Here is a 17,369-nt window from a genome sequence, read left to right as displayed (position 1 = left end):
GGCCGTGTGGATTCGATCTGCACCATGATGGCACGACACCCAGTGGACTTTGGGGTCCAGCTGCATCGTCTGTTCACTGCAGATCGCCCCACCTTTGAGCTGCTCATTCGCCAACGTTTGTTGCACCGCTGGCTCCGTGCGACCTGGGGTGGCTCAGCATCATTTGACAAGCTGTACACCAAGTCGTTTGGACACAAGATGAGCAGAGAGTCGGTGGTTGAGCTGTTCCGGGCCCTGCAACACTCCGACACCCTGGCACCCATCGTTTCCGAGACGGAAGCTGGTGACGAGCTGACCCTGTCCAGATTGGACTTGGAACTGGTGCTGGCACTGGCTGAGGTGCTTGCAGCAGCCCATAGCCCTCTCTACTTTGCATCCGATGCAGCCGTCATGGTGTCCACTGGATGCACCATTGAGATCATCCCTGCGCACCGTGGGCTGCGCTCCCTCTCGGCTCCAACCATGCTAGCTGTCCTCATGTCAACCCACCTTGGTGAAGAGCTGTGGCGCATCATGGAAACGATGTTTGATGGTGATGACGACATGAACCGAGTCATGGCGCACCTGTACGACATTCATGAGAGTGGATTCGTCAGCCTTCCACACATCGGCATCACACGATGGGATCAGGAATTGGGCCGATTTGTCGTCCCGACTGACGAAGTGGATGACACTGCCACCCCGGTGGACGACTCCACCATGACCCAAGTGGTCAACCGTCAGTACTAAGGTGCTACCGGCCAACCTCCTCGACCCAACCTCATCCTTCACCATCACCACCTGCAACCTGAACGGCCTCAAGATCAACGGACATCTCGTGGCTCGACGTCTCAAAAAACCTCCAACCTGCGTCGTCTTTCAAGAAACGAAGATGCGCAATGCACAACAACTCGATACCTTCCACCACCACCTCAACAATGAGGTTGGTGCTGGCAACTACACCCTCTTCACCAACGATCCAAGAGCAACCACTGCCGACCCGGTTCACCGTCGGCACTGCGGGGTAGCCAGCTTCTTTCACAAGTCCTTGCCTGGCTACTCCACCTTGGTTCACGTGTCCAACCACGATATCCCGGGCCGTTACCTGGTGGTCAGAGCATTGTGGAGTGACCTGCCGGTGTACATTCACAATGTCTATGCTCCTGTGGAGCCCCTTCTCCGGGGTGATTTCTTCGCATCACTGCCTCGTGACTTTGAGCCCAACAGCCTTCACGTGGTGGGTGGCGACTTCAATATGCCACTGCTTTCATCCCTCGATGCCACGACCCTGCACTCAAGTCAGGGGAGTGGCAGAACGGACTGTGTGGAGTGGCTCACAGCACTGGGTGTGGTTGATGTGTGGCGCCAGCTCAATCCATCCACACGTCTGTTTAGTGGCCCTGGGCGGGTCAACCGGCTAGACTACCTCTTCTTGGATAGCGCGATGGCATCCCATCTCAACCCCGTGGCCACATATGACCCGAACGGCTATGGTGGTGACCATCTCGCCCACACTGTGACTCTATCCCAAAGTCTCTGCACCACTACCAAGGGCTACTGGCGACTACCACGAGAGCTGCTGTCCGATCCCAACATCCAACGTGCCATCACCATGGAGGCCACCACTCTTCTTGGCAAGATGCGAGCCGACGAGACCCTCAACCATGGTGCGATGTGGTATGGCTGGCTGAAACGAATGAGACGCCAGCTCATCAAATGCCATCGGCTACACATCGAATCGGCTAAAACCCTACTCCACCACCTGCGACTCCGTCTCGCAGCTGCAAAACGGGCACTGGACGGTGACGGTGACGATGTTTCCAAGGTTGCTGCTGTTGCTGCGGCTCAGCTAGCCTACGATTCAGCCAAGTCTGAGCATGGCCAATATGCCCGCGATCGACAGTTCGACTTCCATGCGAATTCGAATGAGCGGGGAACGTCTCATTTCTTTCGGAAGCCGTTGGGAACCAAGGTGCCCATCAACTGTGTCACCGTGGATGGGGTGATGATCACCGATGAGCCCACCGTCCAAACCACGTTCACGGCGCACTGGAGATCCATCATGGCGAGCCCACAGGATACCAACCCACCAGACCACCATCGCCGTCGTGCTGAAATCGAGTCCCTCACGAAGCGACTCAACCTGGTCGACCGTGAGAGTCTTGACCGGCCCATTACAACGCTCGAGCTGTGTGATGCGATGAAGTCGATGAATCCATCCAAGTCGCCTGGTCCAGACGGCTGGTCGGCAGGGTTCTTTCAGGTAGCCCCAGAGATCTTCTCGGAACTGTTGTTGTTGGTGTTCAGCTACCAACTCACCCACCATGGCTGCCTACTTCCTCACCAGCGTCGCAGCGCCATCACCCTGCTGTACAAGAGTGGTGATAGAGGCCTGCCTGGCAACTACCGACCCATCTCCCTTATGCCAGTGGAGGTGAAAGTGTTGTCTCGTGCCCTGGCCTTCCGTCTCGCTCGTCATGCACCCCAGCTTATCCACCCAACCCAAGCTGTCTTTGTGCCCGGACGCAGACTCCACGAATGGTCCAAGCCCTCCAACACTACTGCACGTTGGAGGACCAAGACAGCTATGCCACGTTTCTCGACTTCTCGAAGTGTACGACATGGTGGATCAATCTTTCCTGTTTGACGTGGTTAAGGAGATGAACATGGGTGCAAATTTCATCTCATGGGTCCGTCTGCTGTACAAATCACCGGTGGCTCACCTCCTGTTCAACGGCACATTGGGCCCAGCCATCAGGCCAACTCGTGGAGTGAAACAAGACTGCCCACTGTCATGTCTGCTGTTTGTGTTCTACCTGGAGCCTCTTGGTGACGTGCTGACGTGCTACGTGATCGACCACACCTTGGGATCACTCTGCCCCATGGAGAGTTCATGACTAGCATATTCTTTGCTGACGTCTCGACCCTGCTATCGAAGGACCTGCCTGCTGCTGTGGAGCAACTAGGCATTGTTGAGGAGTTCTGTGCTGTGTCTGGTGCTCGGCTGAACCAAACCAAATGTCAAACCCTGGTTCTCAACGGCCACCTTGACCCTGCTGACACCGATGGTGGGGGTCTCCTGAACATTGTGCCCTCAGGCCAACCTGTCAAGTACCTCGGGCTCATGTTCGGCCACCGACTACCATCCGACTACCAGCTCAACCTCGTCAATGAGAGGTTCCTGTCCAGCTTCCAACATTGGGGTTGCCGTGCTCGCACACTGCAAGGACGTCGGCTGCTGGCCAACACAGTCATGTTATCACTCCTGTGGCATGTGACGGCTGCTCTTCCGGTGCCACCTGCAATGGTGCAGAGCTGGCAGTCCATGCTCAACCGATACATCCTCGGTCGGAAGACTGTCCCCACCGACCGTCACCACCCCATGTTGTCCTCCCCACTACAGTTTGACCTCAGGCTGGGTCTGGGTCTACCCCACGTGGCGTCCAGGATTCGTGCCCAACGGCTGCAGCTCCTTCAGCGTGCCATGACCGTGTCAACTGCGGACCGACCGTTATGGCAGCCACTGGTGTTACGGCAGTTTGAGAGGTGCATGGGTCGGCTCCACCGTGCATCCAACCCATTCGACTTTTTGCTCTACCACCCACACCACAAGTCGAAGTGGCTCATGCTGTGGGAACTCCATCCACTGTGGATTGATGTGTGGAGACAATGGTCGGCTACACCGATGGATGGTCGCATTCAGCTGCCCCTCTCCAGTGCGACTATTATGAGTCTCCCAGTGTGGCTTACAACATTCGAGCGGTCCATGTCGAATGGGAAATGTGCTGCCAGCATCGTCAACTCGCCCACCACTCGTCGATGGTGTAGCGATGGTGCATCCAACCAGCTACGCTGTCTGCCTGACATCGTCGCTGTGCATGGTCGATGGCCGACTCGTGGAGAGTTCATGGCGATGATGTCTGATTGAAACTCAGCTGTCCAAGTGGAGATTGGCATGGATGGACGCATGCAATAGGTTGCAAAACGAGTTCGTCACTTCTATCGTGAAAGTATAGGTGGACCAGGATTATTCAAAGTGTCTCACTGAAATAATTATTGACGAAGTAGTTGCACAGCAACATCCATGTCGAGACTGAACTGAATGTACATAGGTATATTTCCGAAGTGTCACCAAATTTCCGAAATCTATCACAATCTGATGTAGCGGGGAGCATTTCGGGTATTTGCTTCGTGGTTCCAGGTGTTGGAATAAAAGTACGCCTCGACGATGAATAAAAAATGAGTTTCAAATGGATACAAATCACGTTAAACATAGCAAAAACCGTGGGTTTTAGGTATAAAACGGATTAAAACAAGGGTAATCGGGTAAAAGACGTCCAAAAAGTTAGATCTTTTACCCATCAAATACCACCCGTCTAAAACCCTTATATCTTTTTAATTTGCATTTTAAACCCTCCTACCTGCTCGTTTAAGGGTATTAGCACGTATATATCATGTTATCTACCTGTTTGGTATCTTAATACCCAAAGCAAACTGTCCGCTGTTGTATTCACAACTTTATACTTGAAGTACTTCTAGGTCAAAACTTTTGGAGTAGACAATTACGGAGACGTGAAAACATGAGAGTGGTTACGACCACGACTCAACGCAATTCGTTGCATGTGACGAAGACAAAACTTCCGCTGACTTTCCGCACGCTTCGCCGCCGTAGCATGGACCATAGACCCATAGCGCGCAAGCACAGAGCAGTATCAGGCAGTATCAGTGTCTGTCCGCTTCCCGCAGAGGCATCAACGATACATGAAAGTTCGTCAATGCAAACGTGAGACGCTGAATCTCATCATAGAACTTGGTACTCCATGTGAAAGTAGCATAAGATACCTTCCACAGGCTGCAGACACGACAGAAAAAGTTTTCGACCACAACACGATCGGACGACACACGACGATTCCCCACGACGTCATCAGGGTCCAACATGCCACGCGGCGGGTTCTTCTTGGGATGAATTGCACGGACGTCCACCGAAGCGCCGTAGTACCCCTTGTCAACGAGAAGCACCCACATTCCTCGGTAAGTGTCCACTTGCTCCCCATGATCCAAAATGCTGAGCTCGTTGTCCGACTTGGCCAGGGCTCCAACGTGCTGATCCATGCGTGACCGCATGATGGTCAGATCCGCAATGGCTCCACGGTGGGCTTCGCTCATGTCCACAAGAAGGCCTTGGGGGGAGACGGACGCTTCAATCTTCAAGCCGTACAACTTGTGCTTCGCACTAAAGTACGGCTTGGCTTCGCCATGGCGTCCGGCCGGTCGCTCGGTGGGCTGGAACTTGACGTCGGTAGCATGGAGGGTGTAGGGATAGTTTCCAAAGGTATGGCCTTGTGCGCGTAACTCCGACATGTTGGGAATCTTAACAAACTCGGCTTAAAAGACAGGCATCACCACTTCGACAACTCGGAGAATCAGCTTTTGGAACGTGGGGGCTTTGAACCCAAAGTCCAACGCGTGCTTCTCCCAATTGTCGTAGTGCTTGAGCACTGTCAATGTCATGAAGAGGGAGTCCATTGGTGTTGTCTTCGATTTGGACCCGCGGCCGTCGTTCCAACGTGCCTTGTGTGGGAGCTCCGCCACGGCCCAGAGCACGTCAAACTCACGCCGGGTAAAGTTCGTCATGACTCGTACGCTTTCTTCGCCGGAGTCGTTGCTGACTAGGGTGATGTGTGGCTACGCCTACTACTGCCGTTTTGCCCACCTCCAACTCGAGCGTCCCGACGCTATATGTCCGTCCGCCGATGGCTGCGCCTCCAAGACCCCGACTGTCCACTGCGCTCATCCGTCCTGCATGTCCTTCACACCCTGCGTGCTCCTATCAACTACCGGCAATTGTGGGCCAAGTACCCGTACTCCCTCCACCTTACGCCGACCTCCGCGACCGACCAGCGTGCCTAGCGTTACCGACGCGATGGTGTCAAGTCCTGCGTCAAGTCCAACACCCCAGCCTGCCTCAAGACCGCATGGTGCCCATCACCTTCGCGATGGTTACTCCAAGAATGTTCTGCGGCCTATCACCCTCCCGTCCATCTCATCGAAACGTCTGGCTCTCTCACCCACCCACGGTATTTATTGGTACCCCCACCTATTTATTGAAAACCTCTCAAAACCATTGCCACCCTACGCACATGCTTTTGCATAGGTATTAGGAATTGGATGAGCCCATTGGGCAACATTAGTATTGGGATAAAACCTAGCTTGGGGAACGACATGTATATGCAGACACGTTCCTGCAATCATTGAAATCAAGGCACACGGAAAGGCAAATATGGTTCGGCTACGATATTGTCTGCAAGCTAGAAAGTCATTGGAAGGTAGAATTTTTGTTTCAGCGATGAAGTGACTCGAGTATTGTATTGCTCCAAACTAATCTCGCCAATATGGTATGGAAAAGCCCGACCTATCGTTCCTACCTGTCTTGCACGCTTACTGCCACGACAAAAAACTGTCAATATCAATTCAGCCCCCGCCTACTCATGAGAACTGGAACTATTAGGGACGGAGGGGGCCATGAGCGAACGAACAGCCGTCAATCCCGTAGCATTGGACTGACCCGGCGGGAGGCCACCGGCAATCGCGAACTGGATATCGCCTTGGTGCTTGAAGAGCACAATCGCATCAAAGTGAATTTTTTGGGGCATACGGAGAAGAAGCTGCGAGCGATCTTTTCTCACCTAAAAAAACTAGCCCAGAGTGGATGGCCAACCGAAACAAATTGTGGACGGTGCGTTGCCAAAATTCAAATGTCAATCATTTATAAATAATATAAATAGATACGTCGACGTCATTCAAAGTAATTGCTCGTGGAGGGCAGCCGGCTTATCAAGCAGCACATCGTTGACGCTGCGGAATATTGAAGATGATGCATCGAAACCATTCAAAGGTTTTGCGAACGAAGGTTGGGACAATAAGGCAGCGAAGTTACGCCGACGCTTGCACAAGTTACGAAATGGTGGCGACACCAAAGTGGTCAAAATTAATGGTACAGAGCTTGTCGATTCATATGGATAATACGTAGTCCGTGAATTATGGGTAAATAGAGAAGCGTGTGCATCCCATGAGTTTTGAATAAGTCAGGAGCAGCTTGTCCGTCTCGGCGTTAAGCGAACCAAATGTATCGTACTGGCGGTACTAAGAAGATATATACCATTTGAAGAACGGCCTCGACAATTGGCTAGCGTTTTACAACGCTCAAGTCGTGGCATGCAGCGACAACATGAAGGAAGTTGAAGTCGCCGCATCATTCTCGAATGGAGAGATGGGCGCAATGCGGCACCTTACGAAACAGCGTGTCGCCGATGTCGAGTGCGCTGTACAACGAGCATCATCTGTGAAAGCAAAATGGTTTAGCCCAGCAACACCTCCGTATTTTCCTGGGCATCTACAGGAAATTACTGAAGCGATCAGCCGTGGTTCGCCAGTGCGAAATTGTCTAACGTTAGAAAAAGTGTGAATGAATAGTGAACAACATTCGTCACGAAATGTGAATTGCATAAATGAATTCGCTATCGCCTACTTGACGTTGGTGGTAATTTGAGGAAGGAATTTCAAACTTCCGTCGCTGGTGGCTTTGGTGACAAGAAGTACATCCTTCTAACTCAATAGGCGAAAACTAGTCACCTTCGTCGGCCATCCTACCATTTTGACAGGCTGGAAGAGGCTGGAATAGAGCTCACGCGGCCATTTCAGCAACGGCGTCTCGCTCATGGATTCGAGCGTTACGTTGAGCTGCTTGAGCAACACTTTTTCCAGGACTACCCGGTCTTGTTTGAGACTTGGCTTTCGCAATTCTTGCATGCCAAAATGAAACGGCATCTGGACGTTCGGATCAAGTCCGCGAAACTTGCTAATGCATTTCGCATTTTTCGCAGCATTCTTGCCTAAATGTGTGTTATTATAAACGTTGGTGATGTGTTCTTTGTACCTTGGGTGTACCAATCACCACTATTATTTTGTGTGTCATACACGTACGATAGTATTTCCATACCGTGCTGTCCCATGTCTTTGAGGAGCTTCGTGTATTGCCCTAGTAGCTTCTTCTTTTGATGCCCAAATTGGCGGTCGGTCAGACGCTCCACGGTATTCTGCGGAAACATAGTCGAAACTCGATCCTTGTAGCCTTGTTTTTCACTTGCTGGAAGCTCCTTCCACTTTCCACTACAATTTTGCTTCACGAAGTTGGCATCGGGTTCAGTTTGCTTGAGAGCTATGAAGTAGATTAACATGCATGAACTAGTTGGTATGCCATCCGAGGTACCTTGGAAATCAACCTTCATATCCAACATGATGCCCAATCACAATCACCCATGGGCTATGATTGGACAAAGTTATGTTCTCTTGTATCAAATACATGTAACATTTAATATTGAGCTTGTTGGACATGTAATACAGTTTTTATATTAGTTACACTTCTAAATTTAATTATTTTAATACTTTATAAATATCATTATTAACAGTAACTGTAAGTGGTTCTGAGGATTTCGTCACCCAAATCAGGCATACAGTACATTATTCAAGTGGCCGGGAATTAAATTCACATAGGAAAATTTCAATTTTAGTCGCGACGAGCACATTGACCATGCGATACAATGATGGGAGTTATAAAGCTCGCCACGATCTTTAAAATGCATGTTTTCGCAGCCTTATCGGATGAATGGGTGGCGAGTTTTGGCACTCAGAAAGTAGGCTAAGCTGGCCGGAAAATACATGACTAATAAGGCCCATACAATAGTACGTACATGACAATTCGGAATACAGACTGTATTTTACCCCGCTGTACTAAACCAAGTACTTCATAAACAAAACTGTTTGCCGATTAGTATGCTCTTATTGAATAATACAGTAGACTTGGTAAATGTATAGTTACCCGACCTTACCCGCCCGACCCGAAGTCACTCCCCCAATATTCGCCAGAATCCCAGCCAGAGAAGGTCATACAATGGTGGAAGCGACTCGCGTAGAGACCAAGTCGTTAGACGAACAGATCAGCCGCTTGCGGCGCGCGGAGAACCTGACGGAGAATGAAGTCATGGATTTGTGCAAGAAAGCCAAGGAGATCCTTAGCGCTGAGTCCAATGTGCAGCCTGTGCGGTGCCCCGTGACCGTGTGCGGCGACATCCACGGCCAGTTTTACGACTTGCTCGAGTTGTTTTGCATTGGTGGGCAATGCCCCGACACGAACTACCTCTTCATGGGGGACTACGTTGATCGAGGGTATTACTCGCTGGAAAGCGTGTCCCTGCTCGTTGCCCTCAAGGTCCGTCTCTCTCTGTCCATATGTAGACTTAGCTACAGGTCGTCCCCATCACAAGACCATCATCGCCGTGGCCTTGTAGGTCCGCCACCGCGAACGCATCACGATTCTGCGCGGCAACCACGAAAGCCGTCAAATCACGCAGGTGTACGGGTTCTACGACGAATGCCTGCGCAAGTATGGCAATGCCAACGTCTGGAAGTACTTCACGGACCTGTTTGACTTTCTGCCGATGACGGCGTTGATCGAAAACCGCGTGTTTTGTATGCACGGCGGGTTGTCTCCCAGCATCGACACGTTGGACCACGCGCGTGCGCTAGATCGCGTACGTCCGTCCTCGTCATGCCATGTTGTCTTGGCTCACACTCCACGCCCATGTAGGTCCAAGAAGTGCCGCACGAAGGCCCGATGTGCGACTTGGTGTGGAGCGACCCCGACGACCGCTGTGGATGGGGCATCTCCCCGCGCGGCGCCGGCTACACATTCGGCCAAGACATTACCGAGCAGTTCAAACGCAGCAACGGCCTCACGTTCATTGCGCGTGCGCATCAACTGGTCATGGAAGGCTACCAATGGACGCACAACCGCGGCGTGGTGACGATCTTTAGTGCGCCCAACTACTGCTACCGCTGCGGCAACCAAGCCGCGCTGATGGAGATCGATGAGGTGATGGCCGACCGCGGCGGCGACAAGGTGTACGATACGTGCAAGTTCATCCAGTTCGACCCGGCCCCGCGGGACCACACGTTCAACGAAAAGAAGCGCACCCCCGATTATTTCCTCTAGGCCTGCCGCCCACGAAGAACGTAGATGACCCTTTTCTATTGCATATTAAAACACATCTCTTGTTCCATCGCAATGGTTGATGTCCAACCTTGGGGCACTTGCGGTATGTATGGAATCCTGCGTCTCGAGTGATAGTTGCAGCGATGGGGACTGAAAAGTCTATTATGTCGCTATGTGGATAGTACTCGCTGGTCAAGGTGTAGATCACCAACGAACGATATATCAAAACTGGAGCAGTACAGTACATAGTGACTACCTACTAGTACATAGGTAGTTTTTCGTCATATGTACTAGTACACAGTTCGTAGAATGATGGGTAGCCAAGTCGTCGTTGCTAATTTTGTATACCTTATGACTGGCCAGTACACTCAGTCATACCGGTACACATCGGCATTGCAATAATAATGTATATGACAAATGCAGCGAGAGTTTAGATTGATGCAACAACCGATAGCTAAATCATGGTCAAGAACGCTTCGAGCTGACGTTTGAGTTCGACAGAGTCGGCATGCTCGGGGTACACTTGAAGTGCCTTGGACACTTTGGCATAGGCGTCCTGAAAGTCGCCGATTTTGTACGCCAATAGCGCGCGGTTGTAGGTGGGTTCAAACATAAACGTCGCGAGTCCGTCGGCAAACTGAAAGTGCGCGCGCGCCTGGTCCACATTACCCTTGCGAAGTTCCAGCACCTGCAAACAAGGCTATCAAAAGCGAACGAACGAACGACCAGAACCAAGTACCCCGAGGTTGTTGTAGCTCTCAGCGTGGTTGCTATCAACGGACACGGCGATCTTGAACGCCTGGTACGCTAGCCCCAGATCACCAATGCCCACTGCCACTTGGCCAATGTTGTACCACACGTCCGCCATGTTATCGTCCGACGCCAGCGCCAGCGCGCGTTCAAAGCACGACAACGTCAAGTCGTACTAGACGAGTTGGCCGCATTGAAATGTGCATGTAGATATGATATAGTAATACCAGTAGTATTGATAGCATGAAAGGAACAGCACATGGGTTGATGAAGTGTGGTTTATTAGTAGTACCTGAGAAGCGTAGAAGCAACACAACCCGACATTGCACCACAACTCGGTCGTGTTGACGTCCATTTGAAGCAGGCGGCGGTAGTAGCGCAACGCGACTTCGGGCTACAACCACGATGATTGTCCACATGGTTGAGGTATATATATATATATATATATGAGTTTACTAGACAACAAGTAAGTCCCATAGTATTTCCGTGATTAAAGGTAAAAAAGATCAGTAGCAGTGCGTAGTACGTACATGGTCGGTGTAAAAATGGTTGGACGCCAAGCACGCAATCGCTTCAATGTTGGCCGGGTCCAGTACCAGCACCTGGTGGTACAATAGACATTTGAAATATGTGAATCACGCACGTTCGTACCAGCGTTGAACCAACATGGGTATTATTACTACCTCTTTGTACGCTTCGACGGCATGCTTCGAGTCGTTGAGCATGTCGTACACGCGAGCGATGCCCACGAGGACATGCACGTCCCCTGGAAATGCCTCTCTACAAAATCATAAGTCAGACATTGCCAACGGGCGATCCTTGTTTCTTACTTGGCCTTGGCGTAGAGTTCCAGCGCCGTGTTGGGCTGGTCGAGTTTCAAGTACACTTTGGCCAGCTCCAAGTACGTGACCACCATGGGTTGGTTGCGCAAGCTCGAGTCAAACTGCTTCTCTGCTTCGCGAAGCAGACCTGCAAACAACACCCGTTACAACCACCACACCAAATGTAAACAGCATGTACCCAATTGGTAGTAGCATTTGCCGATGCGTGCCTTCCACCACCAATCCTTGTAGTCCGCCTACAAGTCGACGTGCCATCCTTTGGTTCAAGGAGAGATAGACCCAGCTACAACGTACTGCGACGGTGGCTTCAGCGGCCAACTCTAGTGCCTTTTTCGGATTGTGGTCATGGTACAAAAGGTAGTCGACCAGCGCTTTGGCAATGGGCGGGCGCGTTGCGTAGCGCTTGAAGTCGAGGCGATCAGGGTTGATGAACACACCTTCATCGTCGCGGTTTTGCATGGATGCCGTGCCCAGTCGGACTTGTCTCCCCAACGAAGTCGGCGGACGAGATGTTCCTAAGACGAGAGTGAAGTGTCCAGCCACAAGTTTCGGCACGGATAGACCCGTCAACTACATTTTCATGGCCTCACTACGCACCTGGTCGACTGCCCTGCATGGCTTGATCAATGGACATGCCACTGCCTGGACGGGAACTCGTGCCAGGGCGTGCGAAACCGCTCAACGGACGTCCGCTAGACGACATGGGGCGGAAACTTTGGTCGCCGGCAGCATTGCTCGAGCGGGTCATGGGCCGGCTAAGGGACGTGCCCGGTCTACAAGTCAAAAACTGTTGAAGGCTTGCCAACGCCCAAGGTGGCGTACCGAGGCATGTGAGCCATGACGTTGTCGTCCAATAACAGATCTGCCGCACCATCTTCTTCCATTTCCGAGTCGTCCATGTAGGTTTGCTGCGTGAGCGACCTACACTTGACAAACCACACCGCCTGCAACAATACAGGACACACGGTGTTTACTCACACACTTTGTGTGCGCAACGAGGTGGACATATGTACGTACTTGGTCATAGGGATTCTGATCCAGAATGTCCGTACAAAGGTCGACGCTTTCTTGGAAACGTCGCTGTCGAGTCCGAAGCAACGCCAAGAAGAACGGGTCCACCCGATGGATCACATTCGCCATCGACGCCATAAGATATACCAGTTCTGAAACGCCAGTGAAACGAACATCCGCCAGTTTTTACAGGTTGTGCTTTTTTCAAAGCTGTACAATAACGCTCTATGGATTCATTTACATTTTGACCCCAGCAATCCCATATGGCTGGCTCGAGCTGTCGGTCCATCGGTCAAGGCTGCGGCAGCAAAATCTGGCGTCGCAGCATACACACTCAACATTCCTCACAAGAAGATATGGCAGAAACAAAATACGCCGATAGACTCTTGTCCTACATTTGTGATTTTCTGGAACTTATTTTGTCAGTTTGTATGAATGACTTTGGGATTCCAGACACACATTTTTTTAAGAATTCCATTTTTTTGACATTTCCACTGGCCGTTTGGCCCTTGTACAGACTGTACTATATATTAACGTTAATAGTATCAGAATCACCTGACTTGGACAGTACAGTATCACTTGTGGGATCCAGACCAGCCCTTGATAAGATTCGTACATAAACGGGAGAGCTCTATTTCAAGGATGGATTACTTGTACCTTACATATCAATGTAAAACACAGATAAATTAAGTGAACGAAGTGGAATCTACATGTTGAAGTGTGATTGGCCCAACTAGGATACTTTTGACAAATCAAACCAACTGGTTTGAAATACATGATGTCGAAACTCCCCAAACCTACCGTACAGCATTTGACCTCAACGACAGTGTACAATTGTATCATGTGATGCTGCAATGCCGTAGATAAATGTAGAAATATGTATTTTTTTGAAAATATGCAAAGCATGAATTGCTTCAATGCCTAGATCGGAGCGAGAGTCGCCTTGTACCACGCATTGGCCGTCGAGCAAATGTAGATGAACGATGTATCGTACATGATCGTGCCTTGGACACACGTGCCCGCCGATGCCGTGCCAGCGCTTCCAGCCATTGCAAACGTGCCCCCCGTGACGATCAAACTGGGCGTCGACACCGTCAACGACGTCGCGCCTGAATGAGTGATCGAGGCCACCGCGGCTGTCAAGGCGAGATCTCCAGCCATTGAGACCCCACCGGTTGCCGCCGTGACCAAGAATGTCGATGTTGTTCCATCGGACGTGACTTTGAAGTTGTTCGCGTTGACATGCAGCAGCCCGCCAGTCACAACTGTCGACGACCCTGTCAACGTCATTGTCGTGGATGCTGTCAGTGCCATGGTCGATGTACTGGTCAGATCCACAGCCGCGCTACTCGCCGTCAAGGTCGACGCACTCACGAGCAAAAGTGAGTTGCTGCTGGCGTCTACCACCTTTACAGAGCCTTCGGTAGTTCCCGAGCCGGCCTTCAGTGTCACAGAACCACCCGTTCCAGACGAGGCTGCCCCACCCGAAAGTGTGAGACTTCCGCCAGTGGAGGTACCCCCGCCACCAGTCAAGGTTAGAGTACCCCCAGTTGACGTCGAAGCAGTTGTTGTTCCGGCAGTGATGTCAATCGCACCACCCGTGCCAGTGTTGGCTGTTCCAACACTGATCGCTATGGCTCCACCTGTACCCCCAGTGGCAGCAGACGACTGAATCGTAATCGCCCCTGAGTTTCCAGCTGTGGATGTCCCAGAACTAAACGTCAATGACCCACTGGATGCTGACGTTGGTGTGGAAATCGTCACTGAGCCACTGGCAGCACTTGTGCCAGCACCACTCGCCATGACCAAGTTGCCACCAGCACCAGCAGTACCAGAACCACCAGTCAATTGGACGTCGCCGCCAACGATACCAGCGCCACCGAGGATGGATGATTTACCACCAGTCATCGTTGACGCTGTAGTGAGGCCAGCAGTAATTGTAATATCACCACCAGCTCCAGTGTTGGCACTTCCAACGGTCAAACTGATGGCTCCCCCTTTGCCACCGGTCGCCGGGGATGACTGGATAGTGATAGCACCCGAGTTGCCTCCACTGGCTGTCCCAGAGCTAAATGTAAGCGCACCACTTGTCGTTGACGTAGCCGACGCCACAGTTACAGCCCCACTAGCAGCACTTGTACCAGCACCACTCACCAGTGAAATGTATCCTCCGATAGTTCCCGTCGATTGACCAGCTGTAAGGACGATACTTCCACCAACTCCGACACCTGCACCACCATTCAATGAAATGGCGCCACCAACAGCACCAGTTGATGTGGTTGTGCCAGCAGTGACAGTTAGGTCCCCTCCAGCGCCTGCTGTACCAGATCCAACAGAGAGTGAAATGGCCCCACCCACACCACCAGTTGCAACGCCAGTGGCAATTTGAATGGCCCCTGTACTTCCAGCTGTGGTCGTACCGGTACTCAATGCAATCTTCCCGCTAACCCCGCTCACCCCACCCGCAGCAGTTTGCACCGAAACATCACCGCTAGAGGTGGCAGTTCCGCTTCCAGATTGTAGAGTCAAGCTTCCACCGTAATTGGTCGGAGAAAGTCCACCCGTCACTGTGACGGCGCCACCAACTCCTGTAGCGCCATCGCCAGCAGAAATCGCAACTGCTCCACCTGTTCCTGCGGCACTGGACACGCCACTTGCAATCGTTACGGTTCCACTTGAGCCTGCAGCTGAGGTCCCACTTGTGATCGCAACATTCCCACTGACACCCGACGTTCCAGAGTCGGACGTCTTCAACGACAGTGCGCCCGAGTTACCACTGGCACTTGAGCCTGTAACCAGGCCAATCGCACCTCCAGTGGCGACTCCAGTACCACCGCTCAAGTACACGCTGCCACCAACACCCGTGGTCGCTTGAGTACTGGCTCCGGCGGCGATTGACACAATGCCGCCCGTCCCAACGCTGCCTGATCCGACTGTCATCAAGATAGAGCCACCCTTTCCACCAGTTGCAGTACCGCTACCAAAGATCAGGTTTCCAGAGGCGCCACTGGATGAAGTTCCACTGCTGAAGCTGAGCAATCCAGACACGCCCGTAGTACCGGCATTGGGACTACTGAGAATAATATTCCCACTTGACGTTGCTGTACCAGGACCCGATGAAAGGGTCAGATCGCCGCCAATATTATTGGCGGACTTGCCAGACGAGATAGTAACTGCGCCACCAACTCCACTTGCACCATCTCCAGCAGAAATTGCGACAGCCCCGCCGACACCACCAGCACTTGATACACCACTTGCAATTGTTACAGTACCACTGCTTCCTTGGGACGACACACCACTAGAAAGAATGACGTTGCCACTCGCGCCAGCTGTACCTGAAGCCGACGATGTCAATGACAAGGCACCTGAGCTACCCGCAGCACTTGAACCAGTAACAATGCCAATAGCTCCTCCGGTTGCAATGCCTGTGCCTCCACTTAAATAGACACTGCCACCAACCCCAGTCGATGCTTGAGTGCTCGTTCCAGCAGTGATTGAGACAATGCCACCTGTTCCAGTGTTGCCGGACCCAACTGTCAACAAAATGGACCCTCCTTTGCCGCCTGCAGCAGCACCAGACCCCAAAATGACATTGCCAGAACTGCCGGATGTAGCCGCCCCACTACTGAAGCTCAACAAACCCGATACACCAGTAGTTCCAGCACCAGCACTGCTTACAACGACATCACCGCTCGATGTTGCGCTGCCCGATCCAGACGTTAAGGTCACCGTTCCACCAGAACCACCGGTTGCACTCAGACCACCTGCTACTGTCACAGCGCCACCAGTACCCGTTGCACCGTTTCCAGCTGAAAGGGAAACAGCGCCGCCTACACCGCTCGCAGTTGATACACCGCTTGCAATAGTAACTGCACCGGTCGATCCGTACGCCGAAGTTCCACTGGATACAACGACGGCACCACTTAAGCCCGAAGTTCCAGCGATCGCCGTTTGAATGCCAACAGAACCAGACGAGCCAGCGGCACTTGTACCCGACACAACTTGAACGCTTCCTCCGGTTGCAATGCCTGTGCCTCCACTTAAGTAGACACTGCCACCAACCCCAGTCGACGCTTGAGTGCTCGTTCCAGCAGTGATTGAGATAATGCCACCTGTTCCAGTGTTACCGGACCCAACTGTCATCAAAATGGACCCTCCTTTGCCGCCTGCAGCATCACCAGACCCCAAAATGACATTGCCAGAGCTGCCAGACGTAGCCGTCCCACTACTGAAGCTCAACAAACCCGATACACCAGTAGTTCCAGCACCAGCACTGCTTACAACAACATCACCGCTCGTTGTTGCGCTGCCAGAACCAGACGTTAAACTAACCGCGCCACCCATGCCTGAGGTTGACACTCCGCCAGCCAAACTCAACGCACCCCCAGTACCCGACACCGACGAACCACCAACAATTGAGACAACACCACCTGCAAACGTAGTCGAAGAAGTCGAGCCGCTCAAAGTCAATGATCCACCAATACCAGAACTAGCAGTTCCAGGTACTAAACTTATCGACCCACCCGTCGCAACTCCAGTGCCGCCGCTCAAGTACACGCTTCCACCCACTCCGGTGGAAGCTTCCGTGCTAGCGCCAGCCTTGAGGGACACGATGCCGCCAGTGCCAGTGTTGCCAGACCCAACGGTCATCAAGATGGAGCCACCCTTGCCACCTGCAGCGGTTCCAGACCCAAGAATCAAGTTGCCAGAGCTGCCCACCGACGACGTGCCACTGC

General features: G+C 52.1%; 7 protein-coding genes across 7 annotated transcripts; 2 read left to right on the top strand and 5 right to left on the bottom strand.

Moving 5' to 3' along the window:
* Positions 1 to 4,701: 4,701 nt before the first annotated feature.
* Positions 4,702 to 5,340, bottom strand: H257_17817 (hypothetical protein; the record flags this gene model as incomplete). The annotated part of the gene is made up of 1 exon (XM_009846760.1): positions 4,702 to 5,340. The coding sequence occupies one exon, from the start codon at positions 5,338 to 5,340 to the stop codon at positions 4,702 to 4,704; it is 639 nt and encodes a 212-aa protein (XP_009845062.1).
* A 24-nt stretch (positions 5,341 to 5,364) lies between these two features.
* On the bottom strand, positions 5,365 to 5,613 carry H257_17816 (hypothetical protein; the record flags this gene model as incomplete). The annotated part of the gene is made up of 1 exon (XM_009846759.1): positions 5,365 to 5,613. The coding sequence occupies one exon, from the start codon at positions 5,611 to 5,613 to the stop codon at positions 5,365 to 5,367; it is 249 nt and encodes an 82-aa protein (XP_009845061.1).
* A 1,890-nt stretch (positions 5,614 to 7,503) lies between these two features.
* H257_17815 (hypothetical protein) lies at positions 7,504 to 8,087 on the bottom strand (the record flags this gene model as incomplete). Its single annotated transcript, XM_009846758.1, has 3 exons — positions 7,504 to 7,584; positions 7,630 to 7,871; positions 7,916 to 8,087. 3 exons carry the CDS (start codon positions 8,085 to 8,087, stop codon positions 7,504 to 7,506), a joined length of 495 nt encoding a protein of 164 aa, XP_009845060.1.
* An 808-nt stretch (positions 8,088 to 8,895) lies between these two features.
* H257_17814 (serine/threonine-protein phosphatase 2A catalytic subunit alpha isoform) lies at positions 8,896 to 10,097 on the top strand. The gene is made up of 3 exons (XM_009846757.1): positions 8,896 to 9,247; positions 9,327 to 9,569; positions 9,626 to 10,097. Exons 1-3 carry the CDS (start codon positions 8,930 to 8,932, stop codon positions 10,028 to 10,030), a joined length of 966 nt encoding a protein of 321 aa, XP_009845059.1. The 5' UTR covers positions 8,896 to 8,929; the 3' UTR covers positions 10,031 to 10,097.
* A 329-nt stretch (positions 10,098 to 10,426) lies between these two features.
* On the bottom strand, positions 10,427 to 12,795 carry H257_17813 (hypothetical protein). The gene is made up of 11 exons (XM_009846756.1): positions 12,640 to 12,795; positions 12,445 to 12,566; positions 12,220 to 12,395; positions 11,917 to 12,137; positions 11,801 to 11,858; positions 11,611 to 11,749; positions 11,464 to 11,560; positions 11,311 to 11,382; positions 11,073 to 11,174; positions 10,770 to 10,955; positions 10,427 to 10,718 (listed from the first exon to the last, which is right to left on the bottom strand). Exons 1-11 carry the CDS (start codon positions 12,769 to 12,771, stop codon positions 10,485 to 10,487), a joined length of 1,539 nt encoding a protein of 512 aa, XP_009845058.1. The 5' UTR covers positions 12,772 to 12,795; the 3' UTR covers positions 10,427 to 10,484.
* A 706-nt stretch (positions 12,796 to 13,501) lies between these two features.
* Positions 13,502 to 16,776, bottom strand: H257_17812 (hypothetical protein; the record flags this gene model as incomplete). The annotated part of the gene is made up of 1 exon (XM_009846755.1): positions 13,502 to 16,776. The coding sequence occupies one exon, from the start codon at positions 16,774 to 16,776 to the stop codon at positions 13,555 to 13,557; it is 3,222 nt and encodes a 1,073-aa protein (XP_009845057.1). The 3' UTR covers positions 13,502 to 13,554.
* On the top strand, positions 16,252 to 17,359 carry H257_17811 (hypothetical protein; the record flags this gene model as incomplete). The annotated part of the gene is made up of 1 exon (XM_009846754.1): positions 16,252 to 17,359. A coding segment is annotated over exon 1 (621 nt), but the record flags the coding sequence as incomplete, so codon positions are not given.
* Between the last annotated feature and the right edge of the window lie 10 nt (positions 17,360 to 17,369).

Source organism: Aphanomyces astaci, assembly GCF_000520075.1.
Source record: "Aphanomyces astaci strain APO3 unplaced genomic scaffold supercont1.121, whole genome shotgun sequence".
NCBI classification, from domain to species: domain Eukaryota; phylum Oomycota; class Saprolegniomycetes; order Saprolegniales; family Verrucalvaceae; genus Aphanomyces; species Aphanomyces astaci.
Note: the sequence above shows the minus strand (reverse complement) of the source record. Positions and strands in the feature narration are given on the sequence as shown.

Excerpts from the sequence above, each read along its gene's own strand:
- H257_17814 (XM_009846757.1), top strand. The coding sequence starts at position 8,930 with ATGGTGGAAGCGACTCGCGTAGAGACCAAGTCGTTAGACGAACAGATC. Across the intron at positions 9,248-9,326 it reads CCCTGCTCGTTGCCCTCAAG|GTCCGCCACCGCGAACGCAT; the intron begins GTCCGTCTCTCT and ends GTGGCCTTGTAG. Across the intron at positions 9,570-9,625 it reads ACGCGCGTGCGCTAGATCGC|GTCCAAGAAGTGCCGCACGA; the intron begins GTACGTCCGTCC and ends ACGCCCATGTAG.
- H257_17813 (XM_009846756.1), bottom strand. The coding sequence starts at position 12,771 with ATGGCGTCGATGGCGAATGTGATCCATCGGGTGGACCCGTTCTTCTTG. Across the intron at positions 12,567-12,639 it reads ATCAGAATCCCTATGACCAA|GCGGTGTGGTTTGTCAAGTG; the intron begins GTACGTACATAT and ends GTATTGTTGCAG. Across the intron at positions 10,719-10,769 it reads AGAGCTACAACAACCTCGGG|GTGCTGGAACTTCGCAAGGG; the intron begins GTACTTGGTTCT and ends CCTTGTTTGCAG.